At 42.2% G+C, this 20,563-nt stretch overlaps 1 protein-coding gene across 3 annotated transcripts in view; it reads right to left on the bottom strand.

Moving 5' to 3' along the window:
• LAMA4 (laminin subunit alpha 4) overlaps positions 1 to 14,979 on the bottom strand; it is a 136,334-nt gene extending 121,355 nt beyond the window's left edge. For 2 of the 3 annotated variants that reach the window (XM_059700658.1, XM_059700660.1), the window contains exons 1-2: positions 14,816 to 14,974; positions 14,295 to 14,637 (exon numbers count right to left, since the gene is read on the bottom strand). In XM_059700658.1, the coding sequence (XP_059556641.1) occupies positions 14,295 to 14,489 (195 nt within the window). In that variant the 5' untranslated portion in view covers positions 14,490 to 14,637; positions 14,816 to 14,974. Of the gene's footprint in view, positions 1 to 14,294; positions 14,638 to 14,815 lie in introns of all 3 variants that reach the window. The other variant, XM_059700659.1, reaches the window with a different exon arrangement.
• Between the last annotated feature and the right edge of the window lie 5,584 nt (positions 14,980 to 20,563).

Genomic DNA, 20,563 nt, shown 5'->3' with positions numbered 1-20,563 from the left:
ACAAAAATGGAATTTCCTAATTTCCTAGGAAAGGGCCAAAAATATCCTCAGACAAGGAAAAGGAAGCATAAAAATATCCCTCAGGAGAGCACCAATTGTTTAGAGATTGTTAGCTCCTGTTTGGAGCTGCTACAGAGGAGCTCAGAGCAGCAGCAGCTCCGGTTATCAGCACCATGTCCTGGCCCGGAGGCAGTGTCTGTAGTGTTGGGAAAGTGCCTTGGAGGCACTGATTTGAATAAGATTTTGGGTAACATTTTGGATATTTCATGATTGGGAGCTCCCAGCATAATGGTTTTCAAAAATATTAGAACACAGAAATCTTCTACCCCACACCCTAGTGAAATCTCATATGGAATTCATCTCTAAAAGAAATTTTGAAAGATGCTCTTATAGAAGAAAGCAGAGCCCTAACTTCTTGGTGCTCAGACTCCCTCACCCCAAGTTATACCTGAGGCATTTCAATAAAACCTTAGCTTGGAAGCCACTGATTTAGTAGGTCATATATTAAAATTTCTCTGAAGAGATTCCCCATGATGTAATACACTTCTACAAACACCTTGACTTCATCATCTTTGCTCTCTGAATATATGGCAAAGATTTATTCATCTTGATAAATCTCTGCAATGACTCCAGTATCTGTGTCTTCCTTTCCAGACCACGGCCACCACCCAAATTGAGGCCCATCTCTCTCTCCTGGACAACTACCAATACACAGCATAGGCTACCCTCATGCGAGGCTCTCTGCTGCCTGTTGCCCAAGCCATCCAACAGCCTGTTTCCAGATTCATGTTGATGAAGCACAATTCTCACTGAATTTCTTTTCTGCTCTGGAATCTTCAATGGCTCCCTCTTGCCCAGTCTCAGTAACTGGGAGTTTATGTCTTTCTAGAAGAAATCCTTTGTCATTTGTCTTTACTAATCCAGTCTGCTCAGCTAAATATTCTTCAATCTAAAGATTCAACTCAAATGACATCTCTCCCCTGAAGTCACCTGTGACCTTCCCATCTGCAACCTTCCCAGCGGTTCTCAACCTGTGGGTCGAGACCCCTCTGGGGGTCAAACGACCCTTTCACAGGGGTCGCCTAAGACCATCAGAAAACACATATATAATTACATATTGTTTTTGATTGATCACTATGCTTTAATTATGTTCAATTTGTAACAATGAAAATACATCCTGCATATCAGATATTTACATTACGATTCATAACAGTAGCAAAATTACAGTTATGAAGTGCCAACGAAAATAATTTCATGGTTGGGGGTCACCACAACATGAGGAACTGTATTAAAGGGTCGCGGCATTAGGAAGGTTGAGAACCAGTGTTCTAGACCCTCTAAATGTTGTGTTTTTTTTATATCAATTGAGTTGTATTACACTGTTAGTGCACTTGTTTTATCTCTCTGATCACGTTTATTCATTTTTGTAGAATACATGGCACTTACTTTTAAAAAGGCAGTGGGTACCTTTTTTAAAAAACAAGAGAATATATTTATGCTGATCAATCAAGTGTCCCTGGACACCTAAGGAATACAAAGTGACAATATAGGACCCAGCACACTATTTTCCATATTTTAAAATATCTAGTTAGAATTCATTGTGACCCACTGTTTAAAAAATGTACAACTAAAATTAAATGCTAAATTTTGTTTTTACTTTTGACCGAAGTAAATATAGAATCAGAACACTGAACATCTAATTTTACCAGAAGCTCTCTTTTGCAGTTATACATTACTTTGCCTCATTTAAAAAATGAATTATTGCTTAACATGCTTCACTTGGTAGGCATGGACTCAGTTTTGCTCCCCACCCCCGTTCCCAGGTCCTACGTGTCTATTTGGAGACAGGGCCTAAAAGGAGAGAATAAAGGTTAAATGAGATCATAGGATGAGGCCTCATTCTGATGGAACCGGTGTCAGCACAGAGGTCCTCTTTCCCTCTCTGTATGTGCATAGAAGAAAGGCTCTGTGAGACCTCAGAGTGAAGATCACTATCTGCAAGTCAGGGCGAGAGCAATCACCAGAAACCAAGCCTGAGGGCACCTTGATCTTAAATTTCTAGCCTCCAGAACTGTGAGAATACAAATTCCTGCTGTTAAAGCTTCCTAGTCTGTGGTATGTTATTATGGCAACCTTGGTAAGCTAACACACTACACAAAATATTTCAAAACATGGGGCTAGAGGAATAGAAGAAATAGTAGAGATTCTTGGGCATGAAAATTTGGGGGAACCACTGCTGTAATAAATACAGCCCCCCGCCCCCAGATTAACAATGGCCTTCATGAGTGACTACTGCTACCACAGGTAGTCTCCTAGTCCAGAGGGCAGAGTCTGCCCGTGTCCCATCTCATGGAATCATCTGTGCCTCGCACATGCCTCTTAGCTCTTAATCATTATGTGTTGAATCAATAGCTCACTTATTTCAGGCCTATTGTTTTATATAGTGCTTGAAAATTTATAAGAAAGGAGTTAACAGCCTGTTTCTTTAGATCTGATAAATCCTTGCTGTTGCTAAACTCCCTTTCTTTTTATATTGTCTTTTATAGAAAAAAAAAGTTAAAAATAAACTGTTTTCTAAACCTTCACTCAGTTTCCCTATGATTGACATTCTCTGTCTAATCATTTCCCCTGAGGTTCTGCTTTTATTACATTTCAAATTCTTTCCTTATCCTTCTATCAAGTTCTTTTTAGTAGTAAGTCCCTATAGTAAACTCAGGATTCCACTGAAATGACTAATGCTTAGCACTGATTTAAATGTTCTTTACAGATTCCTCAACTACTAAGACCATTCTGGCATTCCTGGATGATACGGGGGACTCTTGTTAGCTGAGATAGTCTAAAGCACTCTGAGGTTAAAAAAAAAGAAAAAAAGAGATGCTAGACGCAGCGGTTCTCAACCTGTGGGTCGTGATCCCTTTGGGGGTCCAACGACCCTTTCACAGGGGTCGCCTAAGACCATCGGAAAACACATATATAATTACATATTCTTTTTGTGATTAACCACTATGCTTTAATTATGTTCAATTTGTAACAATGAAATTGGGGGTCACCACAACATGAGGAACTATATTAAAGGGTCGCGGCATTAGGAAGGTTGAGAACCACTGTGCTAGAGGGTCATTACAGGACAAAGTTTAAGAGCTTGGAGCCAGATTTCCTAAACTATGACCTTGGGTAAGTTACTCAACTGATATATGACTCCATTTCTTTATCTGTAAAATGGTGCTAATAGTAGTGTCTTCCTTATTATATTATGAGAAATAAATGAATTAATAATACATTTATTAATAATATATTTCAAGTAGTTAGAACAATGCCTAGCAAGTGCTAATCAAAGGTGTAGGAATGAAAGCTACAAGGATCTTTGAAATCAGCCAGTTAGCCGCCCTGAATGGGTTCAAGGATAGCTGGTGTCCTTTAAGGCTGTTATGAAATAGCAAGGGGCCCTCCCGGGGCTGAGGCAGCATCAAGGAGACCTGGAATCTGCCAGGAGAATGTCAAGGCCTCCTCTGATGCAGGAGGAGGCACAGACCTCCACTTCAGAGCGCTTTCTTATAGGTCTTAATCTGTCCAGAAAAGTTCCAGCTTGAGGTCTAGCCTGGGCAATTTTCTCCGTGAGGAACTAGCTCTGCCATATTTGTTAACGTTATTTTTCTAGTCTAGGACCATAGACAATACTCCTCACACCCTAAAGATACATTAAACTGAATTAGAAAGCCTCCCTTGTTAGCAAGAAAAATATTACAAGCTCACTATTTTCTGAAGAGTCTGAGCAACACCCTATTTCCAAGCAAATTCCACAAATATATTCTTCCTTGCCTCCTCTCCCCTCAAGGACACAGGGTCTCCAGAGGCTGTATTTCTAGACTACGGGTGCTGGGAAATAGGCAGGAGTAGGAAACCTCCCCTTCATTTCATGTTTTCCTTAAAACCCCTTCTGAATACCTACTATGTGCAGGCCAGTAAGTGACATAACCTTTTCAGCTTCTTCAGATGTCTTAAAGCAGCAGTTTGCATTGAAGCTTTTTAAATTTTTATTCTAAAGTGTAACTTTTCAGGCCAGAGGCTAGTACCTGTGAGCCCCTCACTAGCCTCACACAGCCTTGATTTGGTTTTATATTTTAGGCCTCCCTATAATTACAGTGCATCCAAAAAGCTTTTCTTGGTTACCAATTTCTCCTGAGTCTATTACAATTCAAGCCCAGCTGCATTTTAGAGGCTAACACTTCTCATTCTTTAATGTGTATATGAACAACCTGGGGATCTGGTGAAAATGCAGTTTCTGATTCCTGAGAGGAGGCTGAGTCTGCACCTCTCACACATGCCCTGTGGTGCTGATCCTGCTGTCCTTGGGCTGGGCCACCCTTCGAGTCACTATGATTTAGACTCCCCTTCCCCACCGCCAGGAACAGTCAGGGCATTCACATTCCAGGGCAGGTTCCCTCACTTACTGACAATTCTGACACCCAGAAAAGTCCTTGAAAATATCTGCTTCTGAATGCTGCATTCTGACCAATCGAGAGCAGATTATCGAGTTAGACTTCCTCTTTGTCTTATCATTGACAGCTATCTGTGAATGCTATAATGCAGTGATTTTAATGGATGTATATGATGAACCAATAACCCATCCCCAGCCTTCCCTTCCTTCAGCACTGCATGAAATCCATCCTCCTCTCTGGGCCTTCTGTCAGGTGCTGCTTAACTGTTAGGAGATACACTGACTTGAGTCTCCTCTCAGTTCTCCATGCGCCTTACCTCTTCCATTGCCATGCTTCCTGTTTCTCTGTGGGGAGCTTTATGTTTAGAGTCATCCTGAATGGTCTGGGTAGAGCAGGTGACAGCACCTAGGAACCCAGGTGTGGGAGACTACTGACAAACTTCACTGGACACACTTAGGTGTTTGCCGCTAATGCTGGCTGGGTAGCCTCTTGCTGTGGCACCTTGGGAGGGCTCATGTCTGGGGCTGGGGCAGTGCTCTGGCCTGAAACCTCCCTCAGCCCTGCACCTGGGGTTGTGAGGAAGCCAGAAAAAGGATTCCATAAAAACAGCCCCACCCCACCCGCCCCTCCAGATCAGCCTGCTTCCCTCAGGCTCTGGACTCCGAACTAGGGGTTCTAACTAGGACAACAGCTATGACTCTTGAGTGATTTTGTTCCTTAAGCCAGCCTCCCTTTAATTAGTATAAGTTTTTATCTATTTATTAGACAATTCTAGAACTCTGCTTCTAGGAGCAATAATCTTTTTGTTTTGTTCTTTTTAATCTGTAGAAACTGAGGCCCTGAGAAGTGAAGGGACCTGCTGAGGTGCCTTTAACGGGTAAAGGTGATCTGGTTGCTAGTGGTGTGGCCAAGAGCCAGCATCATTAGTTCCAGACTCACAGTGCAGTGCCTGTCCCACTGCACCCCATCCTGTGAGACTCTCCTATTGATAAATCAACTTAAGGATAAATAGAAACAATAAAAAGTAAAGTGAGTGATAGCATATTAGAATAAACAATTTTTCTCATATATACATACATATATACATAGATATACTTTAACAGCCGATAGCTCAATTTTGAAAATGAAATATATTTTAATAAACACTGCCTTTATAATTATTCAAAATGTGTGTACACATTTCACATTGTGGGGGAATATATATATATCTATATAAGTATAGATATATATACTCACTTAATTATCTCCAGTTCTAAAGCTAAGGGTGAGAACCTAAGGCTAGAAGTCAGACAACACTGACCCTGGCACTGCTGCTAAAGAGCTTTGTGTCCTTGAGTGAGGAACCCCAACCCCTTCCTGATACTCAGGTTCCTCACCTACAGAATGAGGGGCTGAATCTCAGAACGTCCTTTCTAGGGATCACATTCTGACTCCTTTGGTTTCATGGTCCAATAGGGTTGACCACCCACTGGCTCTGCGTGCAAACAGGTCCCCTCTGTCCTGCAGCAGAGGCTTCAGGGTGTGCCTCTTATGGACGGGATTTCAGGGTGTCTACCGACATTGATCATGACAGACAACAATTCCAAGGGAACAAAAAGGAATGAGGCAATAATCATGCACCACAGAGAGACACTGGTCCATCTCCAGGCTTCCCGACGCGTTCAATCTTCAAATAACAGGCATTTAGCACCTCACCTGTGACCTGAGAATTGACAGACTCACCGATGACAGAACCACTCTGATGCTCCCAGGACTCAAGTCACATCAGCAGGAAGGAAGGCTACGCTGAGGGCACTCAGCTTGTCAAATTCTATCTCTGTTGGTCAAGGGGAATCACACATTGTGGCTGTGAAGCTTGAAGGGCACCGTGGAGCCACTCTGCTGTGCAAGAAGAGGCCAGGCCTGATTTTAAGCTCAAGACTCGACTATGTGCTCTGGCTCTTATTGTCATTCTAGGTGGTTCTACAGCCCTAGCATCCGACGATATGGGGCTCACTGGACATTTCTCTTGCCTTCTGCTGGTGTCTATAGTATGCATTCCTTTGGGCTGACATTTGGCTTTACGGAGCTGCTTAATTCAGTATGCTGTGCTGCAATTCACTTTGTAACTAGACAACAGTATTGCATGTAACAGGAGTTTGAGGTGAGTTTTAGTAAGAGCATCTTTGATCTCTGGACTCCCTGATTTCCGTTAAAGTAATCATGCCACTCCATCTAAAGGAGGATATCATTTCAAAGTAAATAGTAATACATAAAATCTGCACTATGCTCAAGGGCCCTTTTAACTGTGGTGTATGTACAGCATGGATTACTGGTCTAGGCTGCAAGAGAACTGTGCTAATGCAACTGTTATTGTTATGGGGTTTCTCTAACTCATCAGTTCCCATGCAGTCATAAATGGAGATGTTTCACTCCGTTTAAGTAAACACTAGCTCACTAGCTTCCACCAGAATATGTCACACAAACTAAGTAAGTCCTGGAAGTGAAAAGAGGGTCCTACTGCACATGACTCAAAGTACATCTGACCACTCCCCATCTCCTTTTGTTTCTTTATGTCTTTTTTCTTTATGCAGAGGATTTGGGTTTGTAGATGAACATTTTCCCACTACCATTCAACCTTGGAATGCTGTTTCCCTCAAGTTTCTCATGAAAAAGGCTTGATTCAGAGCCGAACTGCTGGCAGCTGAATTTCATTAAAACTTTGATGGGAAACTTAAGTTGGAATTACAAACATCTGTGGTTAAACTTCCCTTTAGTAAAGCATTTCCCAGAATTTAACTTTACCACACTAGGAGCAAAAAGAGAAACAGTTGAAAAAAAAAAAGAAGACTGCTCTTTGGCAAATGCGGGAGTAGGTTTATAAATATTCTTGTATGTGGTCACTGAATCGTGATGAACTAGCAGATTTACTTGTTTTTGAAAACAAATAAGTAATTGCAAATGCTAAGTTTTGGAACTTACAGCATGTATTGGTGATCTGATTTTAATGTTTTCTAATTGATCAAATGTCTCAAAATCATGTGTGGCCATCATTATCATTATATTTATATAATTACTTTGAACAAGGAAAATCCATAAAGTGGAGGAGTGTTTTTGGCAAGAAACTGGCACAAGTCAGGTTTGAGAACTCAATTGAGAAAGAGGAAAAAAGGTTACAGTCCTTGTCATATCAAAGATACTATTTTTTGCTTACTTGTTTGTTCTTAGATTTTTGGGGATTTAGAAAAACTCATTCATTTATCTTAATTGCTCAGGTAATCCTAAAGCTATGGTCAAAGAACCATTAGGGATACAATAATTATAAAAACTAAACTAACAGTCTCTTTCTTCTCAAATGTTGGATAATCAGCAAATTTGTAAGCAAAAATGGAAAGTAACCAAAGTTACAGAATAAGAAAATTTAGATAAAAATAGACTGATACTACAAATCTTAATTTACAGATAGATCAAAACAAAGTAGAAGAAAGGGGTGAGGTGAGAGGAACAGGAGAGAGAACTAAGGGCTTACTTTGAGTTAGGCAGGTTACATAGATTTTATTTCACAACAATCTTGCAAGGCAAATGTGCTTCTGCTTAGTTTACAATCAAACAAACAGAGTCTCTGAAAGATGAACAAATTTGCCCAAAGTCAAACAGCTAAAAAGTAGTGGAGCTGGGTTCACAGTACATTTGTCTGGCTAGATGCCCACATTGTGCCTTTGATGAAAGGTGAACTTAAGATGTTTTAATTCAGAGACTGCAAATAAACTGCCCTCAGGCTGAATTGGGCCATCAGATGTACTTTCCACAGAGCATTTTTAAGAATTGAATCAACAGTTTCACTTAAGAATCCACATTCTGTCTTCTCTTGAGAAAATAGAAGACCTGGCAACACAGAGAGGTGGCTGCCCCTCTGGCAGAGGACCCCCTTCTCCTGTTGCTTTGGCTCCATCACTCACAGGATGTGTTCCTTTCACTGCCCACTTATTTTTTTTTTTTATGTTTAAAATTTTTTTTGTTAATCTTCACTCAAGGATATTTTTCCATTGTTTTTTAGGGAGAGTGGAAGAGGGGAAGACAGAGAAAAACATTGATGTGAGAGAAACAAATCAATTGGTTGCCTCCTACACAAGCCCTGACCAGGGCTTGGGCTGGGAAGCAGCCTGCAACCAAGGTACATGCCCTTGGTTGGAATAGAACCCGGACCCTTTGGTCCGCAGGCTGATGCTCTACCCACTGAGCAAAACTGGCTAGGACTGCCCACTTATTTTTTGCTTGGACTCTACAAGACTTTGAGCTTTATAACTTTCTCTGTACCATATGATCAGCATTTCCACTTCTGGGTATATACCCAAAAGAACTGAAAGCAGGGACTCAAACAAATATATGTGTACACTAATGTTCAGAGCAGCACTATTCACAGTAGCCAAAAGGTAGAAACAACCCACATGTCCACTGACAGGTACATAGATAAACAAAATTTGATCTATACAGACAATTAAATATTATTCAGCCTTATAAGAAGTGAAATTTGGACACATGCTAAAACATGAATGAGCCCCTCAAGACACTATATTAGGTGAAATAAAACTCATGAAGACCAAATATTGGCACTAAAGGACAAATATTACAGATTCCACTTATATGAGGTACCTAGATTAGTCAAATTCATGACACAGAGAATAGAATAATGGTTGTCAGGGCCTGAGGGAAGGGGTTAATGAAAAGTTGGAATGCTGTTAATAAGTATTGAGTTTCAGTTTGGGAAGATGAAAAAAGTTTTGAAGATGCATGTTGGTGATGGTTGCATAACAATGTGAATGGACCTAATGCCACTTAAAATGGTTAAAATGCTAAATTTTATGCTATGTAAACTTTATGACAACTAAAAACCTTCTTTTGGTTAAAGCAGAGAACTCTGGAATTATAGCAAAAGCTAATCTTTATATTCCAGAAATTTTGTAAAAGTTCTATAAGATAGACCATGTATGTATTGCTGTAGATGTTTTTTTGTTTGTTTGTTTTTAATTCTCTACCTATTAATCTAAATCCTGAGCTTCTAATGTAGACTGTAGCATCATGTAGAGGAAATATATGCTAGAACATGCTTATAAAACCAAAACAAGATACAAGAAAATTCTATAGTTTTAAAAAGAGAAAGAAATCTATCAGGAAAACTCAGTGATATGCTGGGAAAAGAGAATAGAATTTGGAATCCCAAGTCTCTTGCAGGCTAGTCCAATAATCTATGCTGTAGACCATCTCCATCAATTTGCTCATCTGTATAATGGGTATAATTTTCACTATTGAGTACTAAATAAGATAATGCATGTAGGTTCATAGGACCTAGTAGAAGTCTATAAGTGATAATTATTTCCTTTTCTATTTGAGTAGTAGTTTAAAAAGCAGTTAATTGACAGGGAAGAGAAGTTATTGCAATTCTTTGGTAATCCTAAAATTTTATGCTCCCTATGCTACTCATCTAGCAAGTACTACGTAAATGATCTTTGAATGGCATTTTATATATCTTCATTTTAAGAAACTCACAAAATGTTGGCTAAAATTATGCCTGCAGAGAGTTCTATGTACTTAATTACCTTTTTCTAGATACTCCTGCATAATCAAAATTACCTTATAAACTCCTTTGTAGCTGTGTTACTTACCAGGTAGGCTGCCAGGGCAAGTGTTTTATGCCTCAGTTTCCAGGTTTGCAAAATGAGAAAATAACTATATTAGTCCCATTAAGTTGTCATAAGGGTTAAAGGAAATAACTCGTAGAAAGTGCTTAGACCAGTGTCTGGCATGTGGTAAATACTCAATGGGTATTAGCTATAAGCCATGCTGTTATTATTACTACTGCCGTGACTATATTCCGGTCCTTCTAAAATAATGTTTTTAGGAATCTTCTTTGATGTTTGGTGAGCAGGTGATTGTACCCTACTGGTCTATCTTAAGAGTAATACTTTTTCCACATTGCTATCATGGCACTAGGTTGTAGCCACTCTTACAGAACGTTGATTCATTCTTCCTTATACAGTGACTATGTATGTATTTTTCTTTCTTAGAATTCTTACTCCTTGAGGGTAGGGATGTGATTGCCTTCTTTCTGTCCCTTCAGGCACCTACTTTTTTGCTCTGTATGCGGTAAGGGTTCAAACCTGCTCATTGGATGAGTATTAAGTGAAGGAAATAATGATTGAATATGGGGGTTTCAAATGACCTAATTGCTCTGCTGAACAGCAGTACAGAATGATGGCCCAGGCCAGTGACTGGAGGTGCTGGTATGATTCTGCATGCCCTTTTTCAAAGTAAGGGACCAAGAGAAGGAAAAGGAAAGCAGATAGTGAAAGAGATCTAAACTGTCTTTCAATAAACATTCTGCAATCCTTTAGTGGCCTGGCGCCCACTTACATGCTGGAGAATGGGAATCACATATCAATAGTGGAAAGAGTCCAGAGGAAAAGTCCCTCAGAACCAGTTCAGTTCATGTGCTTGTTTTTAGTAGGTAGGTTTGTCTAGTGTGGGGAAAATCAGGGGCCAATAGATTTTCTTGGAGGGAAGCCAACAACAATAGCAACACCCAGTCAGTTGCCAGGAAATGAATTCCGGTTTTCCCCTCTCAGGGAAGTTTGCTCATATTGTCAGTTATGTCCCTTATTTTCTCAATTATCTGCCAAAGGCAGTAACAGCCCCATAGCCTCCCCCCACCTCCCACCTTGCTCTTCCAGCAGAGTCCCCACCCTCTCCTTCTGAGTCTCTGTGTGGCTTCTTTCCAGCTATGCAGCCTGGACCTCTAGCCTAGTGTTCTTGACCTTGCTTAACTCCTGTTTCTTTTTGATAAATCACAATGTTACTTCTTCCAAGGACACTCTGACATTCTGTCCTTGGGAACTGTTCCCATCTCCACCCCTCCAGTTGCACATCTATATGGTCAAGAAGACTTAGTTTTACTTGCTATACCTAAGTCTTGCTATTACAAATAAAGACTTTCTTAAATGTGAAATAACAGAATACTTTTAAAAATCGCCTAGTTTCCCCTTTGCCCACCCCTGCCTCCTAAGAATCACTGATCTCACCATAAACTCATCAATAATGGACTCAATGAATCGCTTGTAAAAAAGCAGAAGGCGAGAACATCCTCCCAATGAGCACAGAGTCACCCTTACCCTTGGGTGCTCTTTGTAAAAAAATTCTTTGCCTCCCAGGGAGAGCTGGGGCTTGTTTTGGAAGAGAAGGGAGGACCTTTCTCCTTGGACAGTCAGTGCTCTCCAACATTTTATCCAATGCATGTTTCATGCATTTGTTCCCCTAACTCTCACTGTGCACCAGTGTGCTGGAGTCCATGTCACAGGCGGAGGACCAGGGGTGGAGAGGACATAAGCCCTGCTATTGAGGAACTTGGGAGCTTTAGGAAGGCCTTCAGCCAAGTGCCTCCCACTGCTGCATGTTGGCTTTAGTACTTTTCTTCCTTCCCTTGAAGGATAATTGAGGAATAACCATTCATATAAATCCAATTGAAATAAGTGAATTTATTTTTAGAATATCCTTCCAGTCACATCTCCAACCTCTCAGGAACAACATATTAGATGTGTCCATATTCTCATTCTCTCTCTGTAGATATAAATACAGTCTCCTGAACCAATTCAGTAGGGTGGTTGTACCGTGTTGTTAAATCTCCGGAATGTATTTGGCTTAAAGTCTCCATACTGGCTATAAAGAGCATGGGAAACCTGACAGTGGGGGCATTGGGATCCTGGGGGACTGCATGCAGGCTAACTGGAGGCATTATGTGAAACTATGCAGTGGGAACGTAATGATTCCAGTCCCACCCTTTCTACATCATATATTTTGACCTTCCTGGAATGACTAATCATTTCTGTCTGTTTCCCTAAACCAAAGGCTCTGGTATCCTGAACCTATGAGACCAACAGTATTACAAATTTAACTCACTATAGAGTGTTCTTTCTGGCTGGAAGAATATAGACAGAGATATAGCAATATTAAACAAAACAGTACTGTAAAAAAAATTCTAAGAACTATTCCCAGGTAAGTGTTTCTTTTTATCCAATCATCCATGTATTTTATAATAATAACAACAACACTTAGGATATATAAAGCATTTATACTATGTCAGGCACTGCGTTAAGCACTCTATATATTTTATCTGGTTTCATCACGATAACTGAATGTGAAGTAGAAATCAATAACTCCTTTAAGCCTCAGTTTCTTTATCTGCAATTTATGCATCTATAATTCGCCCAAGGTAAAGAACAGGTAAGTTGAAATTTGAACTTGGGATCATTAGACCACAAAGCCTGCAAGTAAACACTTTAGTGTGCCACCTTCCTATTATTTTACTGGACATATGGGTATATAAAAAATTGTTCAGGGTCTTAACAATAAACTTAAAGTTCCCTAAAAATCCAATAATTATTTTGTTATTTTTTGTGGGGAAAAAAGCTACAAAAAGTATGCCTCTCTCTTTAGAATTAGCAGACAAAAATACAGGATGCCCATATAAATCTGAATTTCAAATACCCAATGAATAATTTTTAAGTTTAGTTACTTCTCATGCAATATTTGAGACATAACCAAAAATCTACTTGTTGTTTATCTGATATTCAAATTTAATTGAGCAGCTTGTATTTTTTTCTGGCAACTCTATTCTTAAGTTAAGCATTTCAGGGACTTTCCATGCCCAAACAACAGGTGGAGACAATGCCTCTGGGGGTGAAATCCAAGCCTTCCTAGGACTTCCCAGGAATCTCTGCCGGCCCCCCTGTCTGAGTGCTAAGGTGACCAGAAGCCCTGCCCCCTTTCTCCCCGAGGTTGCAGTTTGCACCACAATAGGACATTGGTATGCTCTATGCCTACCCACCCTCCCCACTTTCTTGGGCATGGGTAGGGCTCACTCCTGGAGAAGGGTCATCTTCATGCACCCTATTTTATCAGCAATAGTTAATACTGCAGTTACACTGACAATTAGTAGACTTAATAGCAATAATCCAGACTTCCACTCTGTTAGGAATAGTGTCAATCCACATAACAGCTTTGGTTCTATAGTTGCTACAACTGTAACTATAGGGTGTGTGTGTGTGTGTGTGTGTGTGTGTGTGTGTGTGTGTGTGTGTTGGGTCGATTGCTCCTTCCTTTCCCATGAACTTAGATGACTTCATTTTCCACCTACTGAGCATCTCCCACACCCTGGACATGCTGTCGGCCGTCTCGCCTCAGGGGCTCCTAAACCACTTACTCTGGGTTCATTTTCCTTTACCCAATTTCTACCCTTTGCTAATGTCTTCAACATAAAAGCTATTGTAATTTAGCACAATAAACAGCAGCTCTGAGTAAACCTATCATCCATAGCATAGCTTTATCTGCTGGCAGTTCCTTAACCGCTACTTTAGTGCCCATCACCCTCACCCACCCCTTCACTCTCCAGGGAGGATCTTCTGTTTAGTTCGTGACAAAAGGATTGGTCCTGCCCTATTGTTCCCACTGTCCTAACCCGACAGAGCAGCAGGAAGCCAGTGCAGGGCACAGGCATCAAGTGCTGTGGCCCGACAGACAGGACTCTCCTGGGCACCAAGGGCAGAAAGTCGCAGAGGTGCAGGCAGACTGACTCAGAGGAGGCGCTTTGGCCAGTTTGAACCGTGGCACGTTCCAAAGCCTCAACTCTCAGCTCACAACGCCCCAATCCAGCGTACACAGTAAACTCTTCATTTCAAAAGTTTCTGAACTGACCTCACCCAGGTGAAACTGAAGGGGGATGGGGGAGGGGAAAGGGAAGGGGGAGGAGAGGGACAGGAGCAGGAGCGCGGCACGCACAGCCCGCGGGCAGGTGCCCAGGGGGTGACAATGGCAGGGACACTGTACCTCTGCAGCAGGCGGCAGCCTTCCGGGAGCCACGCGGGGCTGGCTGGTCTCAGGCAGGTCCTGTCTGCCAACCGCTGAGCTCCCTTCAAAGTCAAAGGGAAAAGCGTTGTCGTCCCTGGACGCCGCGCGGGAGCAGGCAGCGCCCCAGAGGAGCCACAGACGCAGGACCGAACGCCAGGCTGAGCTCAGAGCCATCCGGCCGCTGGCATCCAGCAAGGCTTTCGGGGCTCGGCAGACGTTTGTCCTCGCTGGGACCCTCCGTGGTGCAGAGGTGCCTCCTCACTTCACCTTCCCTGCGCTCGCAGAATCCAGATGTGGGAACCCAAGGCAGCCCAAGCAGCAACTTAGTAAAAAAAAGAAGGAAAAAGGAGAGTGAGAGAGTAAGGGAGTAAGGGAGTCTCTCTCTCTCTCTCTCTCTCTCTCTCTCTCTCTCTCTCTCTCTCTCCTCTTCCTCCCTCCCTCTTTCTCCCCTCCCTCCCTCCTTCTCTCTCCTCTCTTTCCCCACGGTTTGCCTCTCTCACTTTCTCTCTTTCTCTCTCTTCCCAGAGGTTCTGGCTGAAGAACATACAGATGGATGGAACTCAAAGCTGAGCATCAAAAGGCAGACTGAACTGGGCGAGCCCGGCCAGCCTGGCCACCTCCTGTCCCTGCGGGGCTGGACTGAGGGCTGCGGGCCTGGCTGCCTTCCCACGCCCAGCCTCACCACTCCCTCTTTACCTTTAACTCCGGGGCCCTCCCACTCCAAGCCCGCCTTTCACACACCCGGTTCGGCTCTCCTCCCTCTCAGTCCCGAGCCCCTTTAAGGAAGCCAGATGAATATTTAGCTTTTGCCATTGCCTGCTCACATCTCTTAGTTATTTAGCCAAGGTGACTGGCTGTTTCATCTGTATTTAGATAGATCTTGTATGTATCCCTCTCGGCCCCTAGTTTGCAGGAAAGTGGGTGAAAAGGGGATCCTGGGGGCAGGAGCCAGAGGTAGATGATTTCAGATGGCAGAGGGGAAGGGCACCCACTCCCTCCGGCAAGGTTTCTCCTTTTTCAGAGATGGGCCGCTGCACCCTCTGTGCTAATCATCCCTGGGGACTGACTGGCTACCCCTCTTCCTCCTGACAGTCCTCGCCCAGAGGCTTGGGAGAAGAATATCTTTCACTGCGGCCCTGGAAAATGACTTCATTACTCAAATGCATGAACTTTTATTTACAAAGAACATCTTGTTTTCATCCTAAAGAGGTGCTTTGTAAGGACCCAGAACAAGGCTTGCAGTGTGTGAGCCTGTCCAATATACTGCCCACAGCCCCGACCTCTTCCTCTGGGCCTGTAATCTCATGCCTACCACATCTGTCTGTAACCTTTCCAAGACTTTGGGGGAGAAATTGGGCTCTAGTTTGGCTGGGGTACCCCCAGGGCTGGGTCACTGGCCAGGATAGCTGATATGTATCTCTAGTCACATTGTCCTCATGATAGAGCTTTAAACATTCCCACAAGACCAAAACATGACTTACAAAGATTAGATGAGACAGCCATGAAATGATGCCCAGGTAAGTTTCTAGGTGTTTGAAATCACCCACAATTATGCAATAGAGCATTTTCACAAAACCTAATCATTAGCTCTGTTTTATAGAACAACAGTCATTTTATCTACGGATAAAGGAAACAACAATTTTGTACTAACTGTACTTTGCATAGGTTACTTGCAAACCTCACAGCATTCCTGCAAAATAGGAAAGTTCTGAGAGGCTAGGACACTTGCCCAGGTCACACAGTTGGGCAAAAGCTGAGCTGAGGTTTGAACCTGGGCTTCACTGATTCCAAACTACCTTTCACATCTATACTGCTTGAAGCTCAGAAAATAAAGGCCATGAATTCGGAGGAAGGAGATATGGCACTCCCATTTTTGAATACCTTCTATGTGGCCCTAAATTTGCATAAATTATCTCATTTCATTTCATCTTCACTATAATCGCATGAGATAGGTATTGTTATACACATTTGGTAAGTGGTAAAAGTACTACCAGAATCCAGTAAATCTGATGCTAAAGTCACTGGTTGTAAAGAAGAAAATGGTGTGATACAAAAGAGCCAAAACTGGAACAAGCCAAAAGTTTTCATATATTCCAAAACATTTGTAATGTTTTCATTTTAAGATATAAAAATAGTATTGCAATGGACCAGTGAGCCAAAGTATGACCATTTTCTTCCATATAAACTGATTAACCCACTTGATTAAGTGAAAGAACTTAAAAATATGTTTTGGTTATAAGAAACATCCAAACCTGTAGAAAATTTTTGTGAGTTTATTTGAGCCAAATTGATGACAATTTCTGGGAAGCAAAAATCTCAATGGGTTGAGAAAATACCCGGAAGAATGGCAGTTTTGCAGCTTATTTTGTACACAATAATTAAAGGAAGAGACTTGAGGGTTACATGAAATCCATTGGTGGTTGATGAAGGGGCCCAGAGAAAGCAAGGCCGGGAAGTCTCTGGGATTGGATAAAGAGTAAAATGGAGAGTCACATACTACTTTTACGGTGGGGGGTACAGGCTAGTTAATAACATTTATATCACATAGGATTGGCATTTGGAAATAAGATAACAATGAGGGGTTCTGTGGTCTCTGCTCTGGTACAGGGTGTGCCCTGAGAATGTCTGGGGGGATATTACTCTGACATTTCAAAGGTATGTTTGTCTTAGATGCAAAAAGACAATACACAGGCTCACCTAGGTAAGATTGACTTTTGTCAAGGAAGCTACAGGCCTAGGATGTGGCTACCTGCCTTGACAGCTTTCAGTTAGGAATTTTCATTTCAGACCATCCTAGGTGGTTACTTTCAGTTTCTGAGTTAGTAGGGCTCACCATGCTGGCCTCCCCTAAGCTTGTCAGCTTTTGCATATCACCTCTTTTTCATTTACAGTTGGGTCTTTGCAAAACTTATTGGGAGACAAGATGGCTAGAGTCTGAAGAGGGAAAATAATTCTCAATTATCCTGCCCTACTGTCCCTTTAAAAGAACTGTAAGTAATAATGATGATGATAAATGCTTACATCATATTCTGACGTCAGAGATAGACCTCTTCAGAGTACAACTGCTTCCATTTGTTTTCTGAAGGACTAGGTCCTGTTCTTCATTAACCGTCAATAAATCATACACTTTTATTTTAATTTGACAGAGGGCCTCCTCTCCCTGCTCACGAGGTGGTGCTTGGATTATGTGAGAGGCTTGGACCTATGGACTTTTTATTTATTTTTATTAAATATAAGCTTCTAACTCTTCCTTCTCAGATTCTATCATTATTTTTGAGGCAACACAGCATAATACACAGGAGCATGGGTTTTGTATGAAATAATGCATTTTAGATCGGCATAAAGATGTTCTGAGACCTTGACACATAACTTAGTTTTCCCGAATGTCACTTTCCTCATCTGTGAAATGGGGATACTGATACCTCTTCCACTGAGTTAATTATGAATAGTAAATGAAATAATATAAAGTGTTAACACAGGTTGGCATATAGTTAGTGCTCAATATATACTCTTTAACTATACTGTATTTTTAAAATCTTAAAAAAGAACAGGATAACTATTTTTGAAAAGAAAAAAATAGCCATGTTTATTTATTCTGTGACTTGGGTAACCTCCCATTTGCTGAAAATAGCCTTTTGCATTTCTGGCTGCTACGTGGGCCTTCCCTGTGTTAACCATGAATGAGGCAGTCACGGACCATAGAGTAATAGGGCGGGCAGGTCAGGAGAGAGCACGGCTGACTATTTTACAGCAAAGAGCTGCCCCCAGACCATCAAAGGCCTGAGTGTGGGAGGATTTCATTCTTGCTAAAACTACAACTGGGGAGTGTTTCCAGTGTGGCTGCTTTCTTATCACAACCCTCTCTCTTTCCTGAGATTGAGGCCAGGCGGTCACCAAGTGCTTTCATGTCCATTATCTCCTTTGGGACTCCTACCTACTCCAGGACCCAAGAAGTCTGCTCCGTCATCCCCAATGCATCGTAGAGAGCACCTATGCTCAGAGAGGCTAAGAGGTTAAATGACAAGGACACTAAGGCAGTTTATGCAAAATGAGGGCCCCACATCTTCTGACACCCAGACCAATGCTTTTCCTGCTAGACCAAGCTATTTTTAGTTTTGGCAGCAGCAGATCTGGTGGTTCGAAGGCTTTATCAAAAGAAGGTTCTGGAATTCCCTTCTGAGTTTCCCGGTACAGTTATCAGCAGATAAATATCAAGTTGGCCCATTTCCTTCAGCACTTGGTTGTTGGGCCTGTCCACAGCGCCCAGGAATCTAGTGAGGGTGTTGCTAATGCATCCCGTGTGCCCTTCTATAAATAAAAAAGTCATGTCAGTTGCTATTTGGGTGTTTAGGTGCTAATCTTGGACATGATTAGACAGAGGATTGTTGTGTGTTAGTGACAACAATAGATTGGTCAGAGGAGCAAGCAGGAGCGATTCCCTACCATGATTTCGCTAGCTGATAATCAAGTGGCAGGAAGGAAGGTAGAAGACAGCGTCTCCTTTTCCGCTCACACTCCTCTCCTCTCTGGCTGAGCTTCTTCTCTCTGAAGGACTCTGGTAGAAGCTCAGGCTCTCTGCGGGGGAGCAGCAGCAAGGGTGCAGGGTGAGGATGGGGACCGCCTGAAGGTTGCTCTTCTGCCATTATTTCCTCAGGCTTTTGTTCAGGATGTGGATAGTATGCAGCTATCCATGTTCCCTCTCCTGACTGTGACACTGTCACAGCCTCCTTTGGTTTTTAGCATGTTCTCCTTGCATCCTTTCCATCCATCCCTCCATCCATGTACTCATTTGTTTAATCAGTTCTTATTGAACTCAGTATTGCAGGTTGGATGCTGGGGGCAAATGATGAAAATCATGATGGTAACTCTCGAGGAGGTAAGAGTCTGGTGGGACAGATTGTAAATAGACCCTGCAAAGAATGCAGAGTAATTAACAGGAGTTCAAAGGGGGAGTCCAGACATGCTGCTAATAAAATGCACAGAACAAGCCCGTTACCTGGACTCGGTTAGGGGGAGTCAGGACAAGTTTCAGGAAAAGGGGGCAAAGGCGGGCGCTCCAGGAAGGAACCGCTTATACAGGGGGACCCGCGCCACAGGAGGGGTGAGAAAGCCATGTGGTCCCCAAACATTTCCTGAGCCCCCTGTTCACAGTGCACAGTCAATATCTTCGGCACCGGGTGACCAACCTGTGTGAGAAGAAAGGGCTTCCCAGCCTCCTCCCCGTCTCAGCGCTGCCCTGCAGCCCAGGCCTCTATGCAACCAAGAGATCCTCCCAAGATGCAAATCTGAATACTGGGGAGCTCTTCGCAGTCATATTTACAGATGCAACACGGACACCTCAATTTGTAAAACTGATATTTAATTTGACACTGAAGTGAATTCTAGCTTCAATAGGGTCAGCCCCTCCTGTTGCAGGGGAAGGATAGGCCTGGAAAGAAAGCAACATTTGTTCCTTGTGTTTCTCAGCCAACACACACTGTCACACATTTACCAACCACAGCACGTTGGGGTCCTCTGCCAGCAGCAGATGTTGCCCAACAGTAAGTCCTATGAGACAACTTCTATCCATTGCACATTTTATCCCTCAGTAAAGTTCATGCATTACTGGCCCTGGGTCTACTCTGACTACTTCTAAATGAGCCCCTAGTCATTCCCTCTCTTCCTCTGTCTCTCAGTCTTGTTTTCTTTTCTTCTTTATTTCGCCCTCATTTGTTTTCTCAAAAGTCTCACACTAACTTTAATTATATTTATCTAAAGCTAAGTGCATGCATATTTTCTTTATTTAATAAAAAGGTATTTTTTCCTATTAAACCAGCTCCTAAAGCCTCTTTTTATTTTATTACATTTGAAAATATATTTTTATTTATTTCAGAGAGGAAGGGAAGGGGAGAGAGAGATAGAAATATCAATGATGAGAGAGAACAATTCATAGGCTGCCTCCTGCACACCCCACACTGGGAATTGAGGCCACAACTCAGGCATGTGCCCTGATCGAGAATTGACCCGTGACCTTCTGGTTCATAGGTCAATGTACAACCACTGAGCCACGCTGGCTGGACAGGTCTCTTTTCTTTTAAATTATTAAATAGGAATATGTGTGTAAATACATATGTAAAAAGAAACAATTATGGTATTTGGGATTGTAATCCATGTAGTTTCTTAATAATAAATTAAACCATAAACATAGGTTCTCACCTTTAAATAAAGTCAGATTTCTCTATGGGAATTTCTAGATGAATTCACACCCT

The sequence above is a fragment of the Myotis daubentonii genome, chromosome 6 (genome assembly GCF_963259705.1).
Source record: "Myotis daubentonii chromosome 6, mMyoDau2.1, whole genome shotgun sequence".
Classification (NCBI taxonomy): domain Eukaryota; kingdom Metazoa; phylum Chordata; class Mammalia; order Chiroptera; family Vespertilionidae; genus Myotis; species Myotis daubentonii.
This window is presented reverse-complemented; position numbering and strand designations above follow the sequence as displayed.